The sequence below is a fragment of the Salvelinus sp. IW2-2015 genome, linkage group LG13, assembly GCF_002910315.2.
Source record: "Salvelinus sp. IW2-2015 linkage group LG13, ASM291031v2, whole genome shotgun sequence".
Classification (NCBI taxonomy): domain Eukaryota; kingdom Metazoa; phylum Chordata; class Actinopteri; order Salmoniformes; family Salmonidae; genus Salvelinus; species Salvelinus sp. IW2-2015.
The window spans coordinates 8,653,684-8,673,995 of NC_036853.1; the positions used below are offsets into that span (position 1 = coordinate 8,653,684).

At 46.1% G+C, this 20,312-nt stretch overlaps 1 protein-coding gene across 1 annotated transcript in view; it reads right to left on the bottom strand.

The window, feature by feature from the left end:
- Positions 1-20,312, bottom strand: part of LOC111972070 (DENN domain-containing protein 2A) — a 65,537-nt gene that overhangs the window by 2,073 nt on the left and 43,152 nt on the right. The window contains 14 exon segments of the mRNA XM_023998911.2: positions 6,952-7,221; positions 7,385-7,481; positions 7,634-7,675; positions 7,853-8,030; positions 10,434-10,582; positions 11,311-11,451; positions 12,857-12,934; positions 13,340-13,409; positions 16,154-16,263; positions 16,521-16,708; positions 17,087-17,137; positions 17,540-17,633; positions 18,054-18,251; positions 18,482-18,600. Coding sequence (XP_023854679.2) covers positions 6,952-7,221; positions 7,385-7,481; positions 7,634-7,675; positions 7,853-8,030; positions 10,434-10,582; positions 11,311-11,451; positions 12,857-12,934; positions 13,340-13,409; positions 16,154-16,263; positions 16,521-16,708; positions 17,087-17,137; positions 17,540-17,633; positions 18,054-18,251; positions 18,482-18,600 — 1,785 coding nt within the window.

Genomic DNA, 20,312 nt, shown 5'->3' on the forward strand with positions numbered 1-20,312 from the left:
ACCACCCTCTCTCTGTTACCTCTTAGACCCTGCTGCTTATACCCCTCCCTACTCTATACTGCCTGATTACCCCCCTCCGTCCTTAGACGCTGCCTGGCTATACCTCCTCTCTCCGTACCTTTAGACCCTGCTGGCTATACCCCTCTCTGGTACCCTGTGCTGGTATATCCTCTCTTTAACTAGACCCTGCCTGGTTCTTTCTCGGACCTCTTCCTCTGCGTATCTTCCGACCAAGCCCATGCCGCGTTCGAGGAATCAGCACTTGGGTTCTGCCATGACAGACCCTCCAGGAACCTCTTCAGACTCCTTTGAGGTGACAGCCTTGCGAAAGGCCTCGCGCTGAAAGTCAGGAAACGCGTGGTGGGGGAGGAGCGGGGCTCCAGACTCATCCTCTCGATCCCACCCGCCCATGAAGAGAGGGTAGTGGCCCACCATTTCTACGAGAACAATCAAAGGCCTCACGCACCACGGTACTGAAGGAGCCTTGAGTCTGGGGAGGGAGGGAGAGAGAGAGAGTAAAGAAGAGCCTTATCAACATGGAGGTCATATGCTTGCATAATAAAAATATCAGTTGTCAACATCGACCTTGCGTCAAAGCTGGTATCGTACCCACAGAGCAAAAGATAGACCTTGCTATGCGTAAAAGACCCTGTTTGCATTTAATATAGTAGCACTGACCGACGTCCACTCCTCGATGGCGGACAATCTCACTGGCCAGATTCTGTCTCTTGTCAGAACTGTTCCAGAGCAAGCTGCAGCACTTTATGAAGGCAGATGGAGTCCTCGTCATCCAGCCTGGTAGAGGAAAGGGACCCTGAGGTGTGAGAGGAAAAGGATGACCGGCTGTCCCATGAGACCAGGGTGTTGCTACATCTATAAGCTGATAAGACAACTGTTTAAGAGATATACAGTACTGTTTGTTGGTCGTTGCTAAGGTACTGTTGTTAGAGGTGTAATACTGCTGAGGAAAAGCGGTGTTGCCGAGGTCGACCACCAGGACCTAAGGAGGAGGCAAGGGCAGGGTGATGTCAATTCCTGTCAGTTTGGCAGACCTCAGCCCTTTCTCTTAGAGTAGAGCCATATTAAGACCCATGTTTTAACGGAGGAAAAGAGTTGAGGTCAGGGTACCAACACCATCACACACACACAAACACCAAGTCAGCTGGGCTCGGGGGTCTGGTCTCACCTCCTCTATGGGCAGTCTTTGAGGTCTGGGCCAGGGAGCTGGATTAGCAAGAGCCACAATGCAAGGGTTGTGGGGGTACACACTATGTCATGCATGGTCAGGGGCCGCAGCACGGGGATGTAGGTGTCCGGTTTGCCAGGTGAAGGGTAAAGGTGCGCAAACCACAGCATGGCAGCACGAGACAGGATACTGCAGGAGAGGAGAGAGAGCAGGACAGCGAGGGGAGAGAGATGACTATTGTTGATCAAACACATTGCTCATTTATAATACTCATATACCGTGGGGAGAACAGGTATTGATACCTGCCGTTTTGCAAGGTTTATCCTATTACAAAGCATGTAGAAAGGTCTGTAATTCTATTCATATCAATTGTGGAGAGACGGAATCTAAAAAAAAATCAGAAATCACATTGTATGATTTTTAAAATGTAATTAATTTGCATTTTATTGCACTGACATAAGTATTTTGATACATCAGAACAAGCAGAACTTAATATTTGAGTACAGGAAACCTTTTGTTTGCAAAAATTACGGATCATACTGTTTCTGTAGTTCTTCGACCAGGTTTTCTACACACTGCAGCAGGGATTTTGGCCCACTCCTCCATACAGACCTTTCTCAAGATCCTTCAAGTTTCGGGGCTGGTCTGCTGGCAATACGGACTTTCAGCTACAATCCAAAGATATTTCAATTTATTGGGATTCAGCGTCCTGGAGACTGGCTAGGCAACTCCAGGACCTGAGATGCTTCTAACGGAGGCACCTCCTTAGTTGCCCTGGCTGTGTGGTTGTCGGTTCGTCATGCTGGAAGACCAGCCAAGACCCATCTTCAATCGCTCTTACTGAGGGAGGAAGTTTTTTGTTGGCCAGATCTCGCGATACATGGCCAATCCATCCCTCCCCTCAATACGGTTGCAGTCGTCCTGTTTCCCTCTTTGCAGAAAAGCATCCCAAAGATGTATGTTTCACTTCCATGCTTCACGGTTTGGGGAATGGTGTTCTTGGGGTTGTTGTACTCATCCTTCCTTCTTCCTCAACAACAGCGGCGCGAGTGTTTGTGGAACCAGCAAAAAGCTATTTTTGTCATCATCAGAGCCACTCGTACTTCTACCCATTCCTCCTCTGGAATCATCCAGATGGTCATTGGCAAAATTTTTCAGTACGGCGCCTGGACATGCGCTGGCTTGAAGCAGGGGGACTTGCGTGCGTGCAGGATTTGTATATTCCATGACGGCCGTATGTGTGTTACAATGGTTTTCTTTGAGAAGTGGTCCCAGCTCTCTCTCAGGGTCATTGACCAGGTCTGGTTGGTAGGTTGATAAATACTTATGTCCCATTCCAATAAACATGCAATTAATTACTTAAAAATCATACATGTTTAGATTTTCTGGCATTTTTGTTTTACAGAATTCCGTCTCTCACGGTTGAAGTCGTACCTTATGATAAAAATTACCAGGCTCTACATGCCTATTGTAAGTAGAAAACACTGCAAAATCGGCAGTGTATCAAATACTTGTTCTGCCCCACGGTATATTGCTTGGCAACAAGTGGCAACCACCATTCATGCGAATAAAGCATTGTTGAATTGAGAAGAGAGAGCGAGAGAGATGGGAGATGTATTTTGGAAAGCAGAGAGAGAACAGAGGGTGTCAACTTTAACTAAAATCTAGTCAAATGATATAACCGCCAGCATGTCTTCAATGTTAGTTCCCGTTTCCTACAACACAAATGGTGTTGCAGATTCAAATGTGATTACCAATACTTATTTTGGACAAACTGACATTTGCATTTTAAGCATGGCTTTAATGTATGAGGAATTTGTAAAAAAAGTTTTAAGAGTAGTGGGATCTTATAACACTATAAATATATACTGTGGGAGCGAATGAACATAACACCACACTGTTAACTAGGGATGCCTCCATAATGTGTGTCCTGTTTATTTTAATTATATTCAAAAAAATCAGCTGATTGCGAGGCCAGGTTTTCAAACTCGTTTCATGCAACAGTAAGATAAAATGTCACTACAGTGGAACGACACACAATCTATTTGGGATTCAACAGGCTCATTTCAGGTGGGGTTTATCTCAAGGACCATCAATAGCAGGTGATTAGTAGATTGCTATGTGGTGTCAATTGGTTGCAACAACCAGTCTTACAGCTTACACTTTCTAACTAACTGTCTCTCGGCTTTCCATGACATATTTCCAAAGAGGAATCTATTGTTCCTAGACGACTGTATAACACACAAGCATTCCTTCCTTATACACACTCTGTCTCTCTTTCTTCGTCCAGGAGCCCATCTGTCTCGTGTGTCTGTCCGTATTCTGACCGTCCCGTCTGTCTTGGTGTGTCTCTGTCATATCTTTTCACTGTCGCTGCCCTCTCGACCTGATCACTCACAGGTCCAAGTCAGTAGAGGAAGTAGGCTAAGACGAAGGTTTGACTGATCCATAGCCCCGGTCATACCCCCTCAAGCCTTGTTCCTATCCCTGTCCCATAGCCCCAAAGTTTCCGTTTTTTAAAGATTTTGAAATGAACTGGATAGGTGTAAGCTACTGTATATGGTAATAGCTCCTCCTTATATAGTGCTATTGTAAGGGTCTAGGGGGGGGAAGGGCTAGGGGGTTATTTTTGGACAGCTGGTCCCCCTGCAGTTTGTCAGCGGTTGAAGAGGACCCTGCGCTCCAGCAGCAGAGAAGGCAAAGACCTCTGAGGAGTAAGACGCGCGCAGAGAGGAGAAAGAGACACTCAAGAATTACATGCTCCAGACGAGAGTCAGACGGACGACACAGCTCTACTCACCTGCAAGAGACAGAAGGAACAGAGAAGAGACAAAAAGAGGGAGAGGGAGAAGGAGGGAGTAGAGAGAGAGAGAGAGAGAGGGAGGAAGAGAGAGAGAGAGGGGGAAGAGAGAAGCAGGGAGGAAGAAGAGAGAGAGGGAGGAGAGGAAGAGAGAAGAGAGGGAGGAAGAGAGAGAGAGGAGGAAGAGAGAGGAGAAGAGGACGAGAGAGAGAAGAAGAGAGAGAGAGAGGAGGGGGAAGATGGAAGAGAGAGAGAGAGGGAGAAGAGAAAGCGAGAGAGGAAGAGAGAGAGAGGAAGCAGAGAGAGAGAGGGAGGAAAGAGAGAGAGGAGAGGGAGAGAGAGAGAGGGAGGAGAGAGAGAGAGAGGGAGGAAGAGAGAGAGAGAGGGGGGGAGAGAGAGAGAGAGAGGGGGGGAGAGAGAGAGAGGGGCGGGGAGAGAGAGAGAAGGGAGGAAGAGAGAGAGAGGGAGGAAGGGGGGATGGAGAACAAGAGAGAGATCTATATAAAACCCTATACACATCTAGACAGGATTCATAAAACCACACACAGGGTTAAGCACCAAATACACATACTAGACAAAGTGAATACTATAGATAAAGAAGACTCAAAGTCAATTAGTTTGAACTAAAGTGACATGGCAGTTGAGGTCTGATGCTCTACCCCCAACCCTGCTGTGCACAAGCTATCTCCCCCTCACCTCAGTGCCTGAAGCCGGCAGGAAGTTCTTGACAGTGATGGTTCTTTCCGGGCTGGCGAATGGAGCCTCCATGATGCCCCTCATTGAAAGGGCTGCACAGGGCTGGAGAGAGATGGCCCTCCTCTTCCTCCACCTCATCCATGGATCTGTGAGGTCAGACACAACATATACATAATCTATATGCGAATAGAGTACATTACAAAGTAACCTGAAAGTCATTCTATACATACCCTTATACCACTATAACTCACACGCTCCTACATCCACGATGTTTGCACCATGCACGTTCACACAGATTGAATCAGTAGCTCATTACATGGGGGGGGGGGAGCTAACCCACTAATTCCACTGCGGGTAACTACTTCAGCTGGGGTTCATGTGTCCTCTGTGTACTAAGGGGCCAGGGCAGCAGCCCAAACAAGCCGCCGGTGGAAAGTGGCAACCAGGAGAGGAGGGTGGGGCTTCTGTGGAATGCATAGGGTGGTCCTCCTGTGGGGCGCCTTTATGTTGGCTCCAATCTCCTCTCCCTGTGGGAGCTGTGGGTGATATAACTGAAAGGCGGGGAGAATTCAATTGCTACTCTCGCGTCTGTTCTTCCTTTCTTTTCAAAAAGGCACATTGGAGGAATAAGAAAGTCAGAGTCCATCCTCCTTCAAGGGTTTGAGAAGGAGGCACGGGAGAGAGGATGCGATGAGTATAGCAATTAGAGATCTTCCCAGGAAGTTTGGCCTGAACCATGTGACCTGGACCAGGAAAAACTGTCTCTCTTTTGACCTAGGTGTATAGATCTATACACAGAAAATTCTCCAAGTGTTAAGATCAACGCTAGATGTTAATGTAACAACCTGTTCCCAGGGTCTAATACTTTTTCATGTTAGGAGGTGGAAACAAGGTTAGTGTAAAGCCTTATTTTTGCCATATTTACCAGTGTGGCTTTCGAGTGATATTCGAGTTACCACCCATGACTGAGTGTATTGTTAGTGGGCAAGGCATGGTTTGTTTCATTCATTCATTTTTCAGGTCTGTGTCTTCACCAAAGTGAGATCCTAAGGACAAATCATGTTATATAGTTAAAATTAAGATTATTTAAGGACATACATACGTATTTGCATTCTTTGACGGCCTAAGTTTATCCCTAAATACAGTGGCCTTATTGCTTGGCTTGTGAAAGTAAGTGTAATTCCTGATTGGTTAATCGCAGCCAGAGCGTCTTTCCTGAAAACTCAAGCCCTGCATTCAGATTAGACTGCCAGGGTTGGGAAGACTAAGTAAAAGACTACCTAAAGCTCTAAACTGGAACAAAATTTCAGTTACCGGGTGCAATAAGTCAATGTACATGGCAAAACATTACTATAATCCTTTTATTTTTTTTTTTATCTACCTGCAATAGAGGATGCTGGGAAATATGATAATGAAGGACCTGGTTTTGGTTCAACCGCCTGTTTATTAATACCAAATCACTGGGGTTATTTTAAACCAATGATGTTAATTAACATACAGAGTTAATTAAATCTTTGAATCAACACTATAAATGTTCATTGGAAAAATCAATCACACTATGTAAACACTGGCCTAATTTGCTGTGTTTACGTATTAGTATACTGTACCTTGGAAGACAGGTAGGTTCGAAACAGCAAGCCGACCTGCATGCCAGTAGAACCTCTGCAGCCTCGCTTTTCCCAGTGGGCTTGTGGACACACAGCAGGACAGACAGATAGTTAGACAGGGGTCAGAATACAAACAGCACAATCAGAAAACATGAGTACCTGGACAATACTTGGATAGACCTGTGGGAAATAAGGCTCTCCGTCTTCAATTATATATGGGCTTTAACCTGGAACTGAAATACTGTAGGTGTGCTGGCTACTCATTTTGGGTACTGGTAGTATTCAATTTAGGTGGCAGGAGCTCCACATAACTCTTTGAGCTAAAATTCTAAAGAGGAACAGGAGCTCCAAGCAGCAGAAAATGTCAGAACTGAATTCAAGCATAATAGAGTAACACCGCGTTTCCAATCACTATATTACTCAGGTACGTGAAGGCCTACACAATTGGAAGTGGATAAGGTGGAAAATTCAAAAAAGTAGCACATTTTTAGTTGCCTACGCAGTAAAACCGAGAGACAGTATCCAAACGTCTGCTCCCCGTCCTCACGGTCGGACAAGGAGTAACGTTTCACTGGAAATACCATAATTTCACACAGGTTATCGGGAAACTCCTCTCTCCGTACCTCTTAGACCCTGCCTGGCTATACCCCCTCTCTCCGTACCTCTTAGACCCTGCCTGCGCTGCTCCCTCTCTGCGACGAACCCAGCGAACATCTGGGTCTCCATGAAGACCTCCAGGAACCTCTTCAGACTCTTTGAGGTGACAGCCTTGCGAAAGGCCTCGCGCTGAAAGTAGGACGGCGTGGGGGAGGAGGGGGCTCCAGACTCATCCTCTCGATCCCCCCCGCCCATGAAGAGAGGGTAGTGGCCCACCATTTCTACGAAGAAACATACAAAGGCCTCCGACACCACGGTACTGAGGGAGCTTGAGTCTGGGGAGGGAGGGAGGAGAGAGAGAGTAAGAGAGCCTTTCAACATGGAGGTCATATGCTTGCATAATAAAAATATCAGTTGTCACATCGACCTTCGTCAAAGCTGTATCGGTCACAACAAGACCCTTCTGCGAGACGTGTTAATATAGTAGCACTGACTCACCGGTGGGCATCTCACTGGCCAGTTCCTTCCTCTTGTCAAGAACATGTTCCAGAGCAGCCTGCAGCTTATGAGGCAGAATGGAGTCCTCGTCATCCAGCTGGAGAGGAAAGACTGAGGTGTGAGAGGAAAGGATGACCGTGTCCCATGAGCACAGAGGTGTTGCTACATCTATAGCTGTAGACAACTGTTTAAGAGATATACAGTATGTTGTTGGTCGTTGCTATAGGTACTGTTGTTAGAGGTGTATACCTGTCTGAGGAAGCGGCTGTTGCCGAGGTCGACCACCAGGACCTAAGGAGAGAGCAAAGGGCAGGGTGATGTCATTTCCTGTCAGTTTGGCAGCCTCAGCCCTTTCTCAGAGTAGAGCCATAGAGACCATTGTTTAACGGAGGAAAGAGTTGAGGTCAGGGGTACACACACACACACACACACACACACAGTCAGCTGGGCTCGGGGGTCTGGTCTCACCTCCTCTATGGGCAGCTCTTTGAGGCTGGGCAGGGAGCTGGATAGCAGACCCACAATGAAGGGTGTGGGGGTACACACTATGTCCAGCATGGCAGGGGGCAGCACGGGGATGTAGGTGTGTTGCCAGGTGAAAGGGTAAAGTAGCGCAACCACCGCATGGCAGCACTGAGACAGAGTACTGCAGAGAGAGGAGAGAGAGCAGGACAGCGAGGGAGAGAGATGACTATTGTTGATCAAACACATTGCTCATTTATAATACTCATATACAGTGGGGAGAACAAGTATTTGATACACTGCCGATTTTGCAGGTTTTCCTACTTACAAAGCATGTAGAGGTCTGTAATTCTTATCATATCAATTGTGAGAGACGGAATCTAAAACAAAAATCCAGAAAATCACATTGTATGATTTTTAAGTAATTAATTTGCATTTTATTGCATGACATAAGTATTTGATACATCAGAAAAGCAGAACTTAATATTTGAGTACAGGAACCTTTTGTTTGCAAATTACAGGATCATACTGTTTCCTGTAGTTTCTTGACCAGGTTTTGCACACACTGCTAGCAGGGATTTTGGCCCAGCTCCTCCATACAGACCTTTCTCACAGATCCTTCAAGGTTTTCGGGGCTGGTCTTGCTGGGCATACGGACTTTCAGCATACATCCAAAGATTTTAATTATTGGGTTCAGCGTCTGGAGACTGGCTAGGCAACTCCAGGACCTTGAGATGCTTCTAACGGAGGCCACCTCCTTAGTTGCCCTGGCTGTGTGGTTGTCGGTCGTCATGCCTGGAGACCCCAGACCACGACCATCTTCAATCGCTCTACTGAGGGAGGGAAGTTTATTTTGTCTGGCCAGATTCGCGATACATGGCCAATCCATCCTCCCCTCAATACGGTTGGCAGTCGTCCTGTTCCCTTTTGCAGAAAAGCATCCCCAAAGAATGATGTTTCCACYTCCATGCTTCACGGTTGGGATGGTGTTCTTGGGGTTGTACTCATCCTTCTTCTTCCTCCAAACACGGCGAGTGTTTGGGCCACAAAAAGCTATTTTTGTCTCATCAGACCACATGACCTTCTCCCATTCCTCCTCTGGATCATCCAGATGGTCATTGGCAAATTTCAGACGGGCCTGGACATGCGCTGGCTTGAGCAGGGGGACCTTGCGTGCGCTGCAGGATTTTAATCCATGACGGCGTAGTGTGTTACTAATGGTTTTCTTTGAGACAGTGGTCCCAGCTCTCTTCAGGTCATTGACCAGGTCCTGGTTGGTAGGTGATCAAATACTTATGTCATTCAATAAAATGCAAATTAATTACTTAAAAATCATACAATGTGATTTTCTGGATTTTTGTTTTAGATTCCGTCTCTCACGGTTGAAGTGTACCTATGATAAAAATTACAGGCCTCTACATGCTTTGTAAGTAGGAAAACCTGCAAAATCGGCAGTGTATCAAATACTTGTTCTCCCCACTGTATATTGCTTTGGCAACAGTGGCAACCACCCATTCATGCGAATAAAGCAGTTGTTGAATTGAGAGAGAGAGCGAGAGAGATGGGAGATGTATTTTTGGAAAGAGAGAGAGAACAGGGTGTCAACTACTAAAATCTAGTCAAATGATATAACCGCAGCATGTCTTCAATGTAGTTCCCGTTTCTAACACAAGATGGTGTTAGCAGATTCAAATGTGATTACCCAATACTTATTTTGGAACAAAACTGAACATTGCATTTTTTAAGCATGGCTTTAATGTATGAGGAATTGTAAAAAAAAAGTTTTTAAGGTAGTGGGATTTAACACTATAAAATATATACTGTGGGAGCGAATGAACTAACACCACACTGTTAACTTAATGCCTCCAATATGTGTGTCTGTTTTCATTTAATTAATTCAAAAACAATCAGTGATTGCGAGGCCAGGTTTCCACTCGTTTCAATGCAACAGTAGAAAAATGTCACAGTGGAACGACACACAATCTATTGTGGATTCACAGGCATTTCAGGTGGGTTTATCTCAAGGCACCCATCAATAGCAGGTGATTAGTAGATGCTAGTGTGTCAATTGGTTGCACAAACACCAGTCTTACAGCTTAACTTTCTACACTAACCCTGTCTCTGGCTTCCATGACATATTTCCAAAGAGAAATTATTGTTCCCTAGACGACTGTATAACACAACAGCATTCCTTCCTTAACACACTCTGTCTCTCTTTCTCTCGTCCAGGAGCCATCTGTCTCGTGTGTCTGTCCGTATTTCTGACCGTCCGTCTGTCTTGTGTGTCTCTGTCATATCCTTTTCACTGTCCGCTGCCTCTCACCTGATCCCACCTCACAGGTCCCAAGTCAGTAGAGGAGTAGCTAGAGAAGGTTGACTGATCCATAGCCCGGTCATAACCCCCCCAAGCCCCTTGTTCCTATCCCTGTCCCAATAGCCCCAGAAGTTTCCGTTTTTTAAAGATTTGAATGAACTGGATAGGTGTAAGCTACTGTATATGGTAATAGCTCCTCCTTATATAGTGGCTATTGTAAGGGTCTAGGGGAGGGGGAAGGGGCTAGGGGGTTATTTTTGGACAGTGTCCCACCTGAGTTTGTCAGCGGTGAAGAGGACCCTGCGCTCCAGCAGCAGAGAGGCAAAGACTCTGAGGAGTAGACGCAGCGACAGAGAGGAGAAGAGACACTCAAAATCTACATGCTCCAGACGAGAGTCAGACGGACGACACAGCTCTATCACCTGCAAGAGACAGAAGGAAAGAGAGAGAGACAAAAAGAGGGAGAGGGGAAAAGGAGGGAGAGAGAGAGAGAGAGAGAGAGAGAGGGAGGAAGAGAGAGAGAGAGAGAGAGAGAGAGGGAGGGAGAGAGAGAGAGAGAGAGAGAGAGAGAGAGAGAGAGAGAGAGAGAGGGAGAGAGAGAGAGACAGAGAGAGAGAGAGGGTGAAGGAGAGAGAGAGAGAGAGAGGGAGGAAGAGAGAGAGAGGGAGGAAGAGAGAGGTGAGGGAGGGGGAAGGGGAGGGGGGAGGGGGAGGGGGAAAGAGGGGGGGAGAGAGGGGGGGGGGGGGAGAGAGAGGGGGGGGGAGGGGGAGAGAGGGAGAGAGGGAGGAAGAGAAAGAGAGAGAGGAAGAGAGAGAGAGGGAGAGAGAGAGAGAGGGAGGAAGAGAGAGAGAGAGGGGGAAGAGAGAGAGAGGGAGGAAGAGGAAGAGAGAGAGAGAGAGAGGAAGAGAGAGAGGGAGGAAGAGGGGGATGGAGAACAAGAGAGAGATCTATATAAAAACCCTATACACATCTAGACAGGATTCATAAACACACACAGGGTTAAGCACCAAATACACATACATAGACAAAGTGACATACTAACTAGATAAAGAAGACCTCAAGTCAATTATGTTTTGAATAAAGTGACATGGCCAGTTGAGGTCTGTGCTCTAGCCCCCCAACCCTGCTGTGCACAGCTATTCCCCCTCACCTCAGTGCCTGAGCCAGGCAGGAAGTTCTTGACAGTGATGGTTCTTCCCGGGGCTGGGAATGGAGCCTCCATGATGCCCCTCATGAAGGGCTGCACAAGGGCTGGAGAGATGGCCCTCCTCTTCTCCACCTCATCCAGGATCTGTGGAGTCAGACACAACATATACATAATTCAATATGGAATAGAGTACATTACAAAGTAAACTAAGCATTCTCAATACATACCCTTATACACTATACACTCACACGCTCCCCTACATCCACAGATGTTTGCACATGCACGTTCACACAGATGAATCAGTAGCTCATTACAGGGGAGCCTAACCCACTATTCCACTGCGGTAACTACTTCAGCTGGGGTTCATGTGTCTCTGTGTACTGGGGCCAGGGCAGCAGCCCAACAAGCCGCGGTGGGAAAGTGGCAACCAGGGAGAGGGAGGGTGGGGCTCTGTGGATGCATAGGGTGGTCCCTCCCTGTGGGGTCCTTTATGTTGGCTCCAGTCCCTCTCCCTGTGGGAGGCTGTGGGTGGCTATACTGAAGGCCAGGGGAGAATCTCAATTGCATACTCCTCGCGTCCTGTCTCCTCACTTCTTTCTCAAAAAGGCCCATTGGAGGAGAAAGTCAGAGGTCCATCTCCTTCAAGGGGTTTTGAGAAGGAGGCACGGAGAGAGGATGCGATGAGTATGCAATTGAGATCTTCCCAGGAGTTTGGCCTGACCATGTGACCTGACCAGGAAAAACTGTCTCTCTTTGACCTAGGTGTATAGATCTATACACAGAAAATTCTCCAGTGTTAAATCAACGCTGAGTGTTAAATGTAACACTGTTCCAGGGTCTATACTTTTCAGTGTTAAATGAACACACTGCTTAGTGTAAAGCCTTATTTGCATATTTCCCAGTGTGCCTTTCGAGTGAATTGAGTTACCACCCATGACTGAGTGTATTTGTTAGTGGCAGAGGCATGGTTGTTTCATTCATTCATTTTCAGTACTGTGGTCTTCACCAAGTGAGATCCTAAGCAAACATGTTATAATTAAAATATAATTATTTAAGACAATACAATACGTATTTCATTTTGAGGGCCTAGTTATACCCTAATACAGTGGCCTTATTGCTGGCTTGTAAAGTAAAGTGTAATTCCTATTGGTATCCAGCCAGAGCGTCTTTCTGAACTCAACCTGCATTCAGAATGACTGCCAGGGTTGGGAAGACTAAGATAAAAGACTACCTAAAGCATCTAAACTGGAACAAAATTTCAGTTACGGGTGCAATAAGTCCAATGTACATGCAAAAACATGATATAATCCTTTTTTTTTTTTTTTTATCTACCTGCAATAGAGCATGCTGGGAAATATGATAATGATGGACCTGGTTTTGGTTCAACTCTGTTTATTAATACCAACACTGGGGTTATTTTAAACCAATGAATGTTAATTTAACATTACAGAGTTAATTTAACTCTTGAATCAACACTATAAATGTTACATTGGAAAATCAACACTATGTAAAACTGGCCAATTTGCTGTGTTCGTATAGTATACTGTACCTTGGAGAAGAGGTCGAAACAGCCAAGCCGACTGACGATGCAGTAGACCTCTGGCAGCCTCCGGCTTTTCCCAGTGGGCTGTGGACACACAGCAGGACAGACAGATAGTTAGACAGGGTCAGAACAAACAGCACATCAGAAAACATGAGTACCTGGACAATACTTGGATTAGACCTGTGGAAATAAGGCTCTCCGTCTTCAATTTATATCGGTGCTTTACCTGGACTGAAATACTGTAGGTGCTGGTACTCATTTTGGGTACTGGTAGTATTTCAATTTAGGTGCAGGAGCTCCACAATACTTTTGAGCTAATATTCTAAAAGAGGAACAGGAGCTCAAGCAGTAGAAAATGTCAAGAACTGATTCAGATAAATAGAGTAACACCGCGTTTCCAATCACTATCATCACTCAGGTACGTGACAGGCCTACACATGGAAGTGGATAAGGTGGAAATTCAAAAAGTAGCCATTTTTAGTTGCCTACCAGTAAACGACGACAGTATCCAAACCGTCTGCTCCCGTCCTCACCGGTCAGGACGAAGGAGAACGTTTCACTGGAAAATAACATAATTCACACAGGTTGGAAACTAATCATATATTGGAACGATAAAACTGCTAAGAAATGGAGTGAGTTGTGTGTTGAGAATAGAGCACTCAAACCACTGTCAGGGTTGTATTTCAAAAAACAACCTCAACCAGCCAACTTTGAAAAATGTACTCCTTGCTTTTTCTGATTTAGGTCACTGACTTTGTGTGTTGAGTCAGTTACAGCACACCTCTTTTAAGGTGATCTTATTCATCAACTAGACATTGAGTTTTTGAATATCTAAAACAGTTGGCTGCATAGCCAGYTCATTGACCTTGCTTTGAGGAAAAATCCAACCACCCTGTTAAAATCAAACCAAATCAAATTGTATTTGTCACATACAACAGGTGTAGATAAAACAGGTGTAGAGTCAATGTACTGAGTCAATGTGCGGGGGGAACAGGTTAGTCAAGGTACTTGAGTTAATATGTACATGTAGATATGGGTAAAGTGACTATGCATAGATAATAAACAGCGAGTAGCAGCAGTGTAAAAAAGGGGGGGTTAATGCAAATAGTCTGGGTAGCCATTTGATTAGCTGTTCAGCAGTCTTATGGCTTGGGGGTAGAAGCTGTTAAGAGATCTAGACTTGGACCTAGACTTGGCGGTACTGCTTGTCGTGCGGTAGCAGAGAGAAGGGGTGGCTGGAGTTTTTGGCCATTTTTAGGGCCTTCCTCTGACACCGCCTGGTATAGAGGTCCTGGATGGCAGGAAGCTTGGCCCCAGTGATGTACTGGGCCGTACGCACTACCCTCTGTAGCGCCTTGCAGTCAGAGGCCGATCAGTTGCCATAAAAGGCGATGATGMMACCAGTCATTATGCTCTCAATGGTGCAGTTGTAGAACTTTTTGAGGACCCATTCTAAAWCTTTTCAGTCTCTGGAGGAGGAATAGGCATTGTCATGCCCTCTTCACGACTGTCTTGGTGTGTTTGAACCATAATAGTTTGTTGGTGATGTGGACACCAAGGAACTTGAAGCTCTCAACCTGCTCCACTACAGACCCGTCGATGAGAATGGGGGCATGCTCGGCCCTCCTTTTCCTTTGTCTTGATCATGTTGAGGGAGAGGTTGTTGTCCTGGCATCACACTGCCAGGTCTCTTACTTCCTCCCTATAGAATGTCTCATCGTTGTTGGTGATCAGGCCTACCATCGTTGTGTTGTCGGCAAACTTTAATGATGGTGTTGGAGTTGTGCTTGACCACACAGTCATGGGTGAACAGGGAGTACAGGAGGGGACTAAGCATGCACCCCTGAGGGGCCCCTGTGTTGAGGATCAGCGTGGCAGATATGCTGTTGCCTACCCTTACCACCTGGGGGTGACCAGTCAGGAAGTCCAGGATCCAGTTGCAGTGGGAGGTGTTTAGTCCCAGGGTCCTGAGTTTAGTGATGAGCTTTGARGGCACTATGGTGTTGAACGCTGAGCTGTAGTCAACGAACAGTATTCTCACGTAGGTGCTCCTTTTGTCCAGGTGGGAAAGGGAAGTGTGGAGTGTAATAGAGATTACATCATCTGACAATCAGTTGGGGTGGTATGTGAATTGGGGTGGGTCTATGGCACAATTGGTTAGGAGCCTGTAAAATGGCAGCCATCTCCTCCGGCGCCATTCTGCCAATCGTTGCTTGATGTCGTTAAAACCAATAAGGCCCTACTTTGTTCCTCAGTCCTACTCTCAGGGCAGACTTACTCTGCAAGCACCCACACAAAGACAACTCCAAAGACAGTCTGCCTGACAGGTGTGCGTTGACCAACCCTGGCTCTCTGACAGGCAGTGTGTCAGCCAGCTCAATGTCTTTGCCCTGCAGGTGTGTGTTTGAGGGGGCTCTGTCTGTATCTAAAATGGCACCCTATTCCCTATATAGTGCACTACTTTGACCAGAGCCCTATGGTCAAAATATTTATCGGGGCATGTACCCCCAATTTGTCGGGGAATGGACTTTACAAGGTGTCGAAAGCATTCCACAGGGATGCTGGCCCATGTTGAGTCCAATGCTTCCCACAGTTGTGTCAAGTTGGCTGGATGTCCTTTGGGTGGTGAACAATTCTTGATACACACAGGAAACTGTTGAGCGTGAAAAACCCAGCAGCGTTGCAGTTCTTGACCCACTCAAACCAATGCGCCTGGCACCTACTACCATACCCTGTTCAAAGGCAGATCTTAAATATTTTGTCTTGCCCATTCACATTCTGAATGCCACACACAATCCATGTCTCAATTATCTCAAGGCATAAAAATCCTTCCTTAAACTGTCTCCTCCCCTTCATCTATACACTGATTGAAATGGGTTTAACAGGTGACATCAATAAGGGATCATAGCGTTCACCTGGATTCACCTGGTCAGTCTATGTCATGGAAAGTGCAGGTGTACTTAATGTTTTGAACACTCAGTGTACAGGGAATAGGATGCCATTTTGGATGCAGCCTGTCTGCTTGTGCTAACATTCCAATGGCCCCTGTAGGACCCGTACCCTTCAAGTATATACTAGAGGGGTTTTATTATCTGTCTCCCCTAACACAATGTCACTTTTGGGAACAAAGCAGTGCTTGAGAGATTGACCTGGGTCTAGGTGCTATTGGGTAATGCAGAAGTGACGGGTGCTTTCCTAATACGAGGAGTGGCTAAAACACACTATTAGCAGCTCACTAGCGTACCATTCATAATTTGTCAAGACCTTATTTATGGGCTGAGTTCGTGTGTGTTTGTGTCTGACCTGGGGAAGTTGTCAACGGGGGCCCAGTCCCTAGCGTCAGGGAAACAGAACTGGGGGATGACCTTCAGTTGGTCCTCTGTTTCCCGCATGAACTTGAAGCTTCTCTCCAGCTGACACAGGGAGAATAACAGGTCAGCTGCAATACCACATCTGATATTATCTCACACACAAACTCCAGACAGAGAGCACACACAATCTAACACAACTACAGAGATGCATGTGCAAAACCCACAAAGACACATTCTGGTCTGGTAGGTCACATACAAAAACACCAGACACTTACTTGTGTTTTATACATCATTTTTTCACTGATTATATGAACAATGCATATCCAGTTGGTTGAGGACTAAGTGTCAGCTCTGCCTACCTTGAGGGGGAACTGCTGAGTGACCTCTGGTAGGTAAGGTGCTCCAGCCTTGGTCTTATGGAGGGCCACCACTATGAAGTACTCAAACAGCTTCCTCTCCTGTAGGTCCATCAGGTCCCTYTCCAGGGTCCGGTACCGCCCCGTCTGCCTCAACATGGACTGCACTGACGACAGACGCTGGCTGTGAGCTGAAACAACAACATACACTTTAACCAAAGGAAGGACATCCTCCAGACAATAATTCCCCCTCTACAAAGGAGAGAGTCCTATACATGTTTGTTTTACTATCCTTGTGAGGACCAAACAATTGATTCCCATTTAAAATCCTATTTTCCCTAACCCCTAACCCTTAACCTAACCTTAACCCCAAACTCATAACCGTAACCTTAACCCTAAACCTAACCCCTAAGCCTAAAATAGTAACTTTCTTTGTGGGGACCGGCGAAATGTCCCCACTTGTCCAAATGTTCCTTGTTTTAATATCCTTGAGAGGACTTCTGTTCCCCACAAGGATAGTAAAACCAAAAACACACACACACACACACATATATTTGAGATCTCCTCACCTTTCAATTTCTCCTCTGTGTCACTCTCCGACTCACTGTTCTCATCTGTCACTGCATCAAAGAGAAAAAAGAGTGAGAATACAAACACACGGTAAACAATGTGAACGAGAACATTTGAGGCATTCCGGAAAGTTTCCACACACAGCATAGTACTCATACACAATACACTCATACCACATTGTGTTTGATAAAGCAACACAACAATGAAGAATGGGTCAAACACAACTGACCCCAAAATGTACATGTGCCTGTAAAGACAAGTGGACACATACAGTATGGCGGAGTATTGTTCCTTTTATGGAGATATGAGGCATGGCTGTCCAAACTGTGTAGTGATGGCTGCAGTGAAATGAGTGCCTAGGGGGTAGGATTATGGGTGGGAGTGGGGGAGATACAGCTCTTGTTAACTTGAGGCCCCCCTTGATGTTCCTGGAAGGTCTCCCCCAGCCTCACCTCTCCCTGAGTTGGACTCAGTAGACAGAGACACCCTCTTCATGCGTTTCTTCCCTCTCCTTGCTTCAAAGATGCTGTTGATCTTCAGCACCATCTGTATTGAGGAGAAGCAGCACAACAACAGTCAGCAATCTTAGCTTCTCAGAACCACCCACTCACTACATAATTAACCTGGAACTGGGTGCCAGGCTAGTTCTGCTTTATTAGCCAACTCGTTTGTCATTACCATGCCAAAAAAGGCGATTACGGAGGTATTGTTGGCAGAGGCATTAGCAGACTGGCAGCCAGACTGGCAGGAACCACATAATGCTATTCAGAGCTTTTGGGAGACATTCTCTCTAGAGGAAATATATTATCAAAAGAAATCTTCTTAACTGTCTGTCTCCTGTCTAACCACATCATTTTAACTATCTCTGTCCTTCCCACTAGATTGGGACATATGAGAGGAGTAGACTGCCTGGAAATCAATGGGAATGGGGGGAACTTTCAGTAGCCTAGTATCCCCCTCCTTTACCCTGGGGATCTTCCTGCGCCTGCGGTTGTAAGGGTCTCCTGAGAGGTTTGGGGTGTCATCAGGGCTACTGGGGGTGGAGGGGGGGCTGATGCGGGAGGGTGAGGAAATGCCGGTGTCCCGGTTGGCCTTGCGCGGGTCCAGGAGCTTGAAGCTGCGACGTTCTGAGTTCTGCCTGAAGAAAACTGGCTTTGAGGAGAGCTGGTGGGAGATAGAGGAGGAAGAGCAGGATATGGAGGAGGAGATGTGTATCAATATGTATGTTTGTTCACTTCTCTTGAAATTGTATAGTGGGCCTTTATTGCCTTTGAAGATTAGTTCACAATCAAATCACTATAAGAGGTTGATCACTATGCTGTAACCACATTCACTATACGCAGAATGCACATTACTAGCAAGGAGAATTCATTCTAGTGTAACGTCTTATGTACCTTGGTTGGTGTGTCGGGGACTGGGCATGACGGGGAGGAGATGGGTAAAGAGCACTTGTTTCCAAGACAACTTCTCTCCAACTCTATATCTTCGTAAGGGTTCTCCTTTGACGGAGGGTCTACAGAGGAATCAGAACAGAAAACATCCCATTAACACACATCAACTGTCACCTCCATTCTACACTCAGCGACACACTGTGATCCTACCGAACCACGGTTCTAATGTCCAACGTTATTCATTTGACGGCAATCTTCTCAAATGAGTGCTCTAATTCATTGATGGTATGTTTTGGTTGTTTACTCCAGATGTGCGTATGTACAGACCTGCCAGCAGCAGTGCTTGCTTGCGAACAAGCTAATATTTTACCAAGATAAACTGCATCAGTATGCGACTGATCCTACCAGTAACTCTAACCATGGCTGTGTGTGCAGATAAGATTGAGGCAGGGACAGACAGGCCCATTTTCCAGAGCCAGGGCTCATCTCTTCTCCCCTGTCGATTCATCCACCAGATGGACCTGTTGGAGGGGGACATCAGACAGGGACCGCGACAGCCAGTTCCGCTCCTCTCCATTCCCTTCCTCTCTCCTCCTCCTCCTCCTCCTCCTCCCCTCCAATCCTCTCCTCCTCCTCCTCCTCCTCCCCTCCCATCCTCTCCTCCTCTTCCTCTCTCAGAAAATCAAGGAATCAGCTAGATCAATGTCTGTTTCAAGTGACTAATATTACTGACTGACTATACTACTCGAAGTCTGTGCTACTGAGATTTAACTTAGTGACAGTTGTTTCTCTCTTTACCTGAAACAGCAGACTGGTTGTGTAGAGTTGTTAGGAGTGTGTATGGTGTAGACTATAGACAGCCCTATGAGAATACACTCAGACCTAGCCCAGTTATCGTAATGCACTGTCCCGCCTTTGTCTCTCTCTCTCTGTAGCTCCAGCTCTAGCTCTTTCTCCCATTGGCACTTATGAGTTACTTTACCCATGGGGGGCTGGGSGTTCGGTGGACCATGTCTGAGAATTCACTCTAAGTACTACACTGTGACACTGGAAGAAATGACAGACTAAGTATAGGCATCATCTAAATGCAATTAAAAACACCATTTGATTGTTATGGTTAAGCTCTACAGCACTGACCTGAATATACCTTACATTTAACAAGCAATCCTCATAACACAACAGTGTGAGTGATGAAAACCATAGAAATATGGATCATGTTGCTAAAAATGCCCCGGGGGACTAAGTCATGCAAATATGCCTCCCACAGCAGCCTCAGAGACAATCACACTGCAGACCAGCTCGCCTAAGACCTCACAAAACATGGAAAAGGCAGAAGGTGGGGTTAGGATAACAGAGAAAACAATAACGCAGGAACGTGGGTAAGAGCACCACCTGCCATTACTAATAACAATTCTGAAGCAGCGTGCCTCTTCTAAATTAAAAAGCTACAGAAACACAAAAAGAACATGCACAAAAGAAAACATAACCTTAGTTACACCTGGGTCGTGTTCAGTAGGTAGAAAACATTTTGATACAGAGTGAAATGGGGAGGTACTACCTAAACATGTCCAATAAAAACACAGCTGTTTTGTTTTTCACTGCAAAGCATTTTGCTACAGTGTACCCTACTGAACATGACCTCGAACTCTGTGGCAGTGAGTTTTCTCTGAACTCTTTGAGCAGAGGGGCCCATGGCCCAAGTCAACCCTTACAGAGGTCTTCCACTGTTCTACAGTGTTAGGAACATATAGGAATACCAGCATATGTGGTCCATGCAGGAAACCCACAACTATGGTGTTGCAAACCAACCAACAACTCCAACCAACTGAGCCAT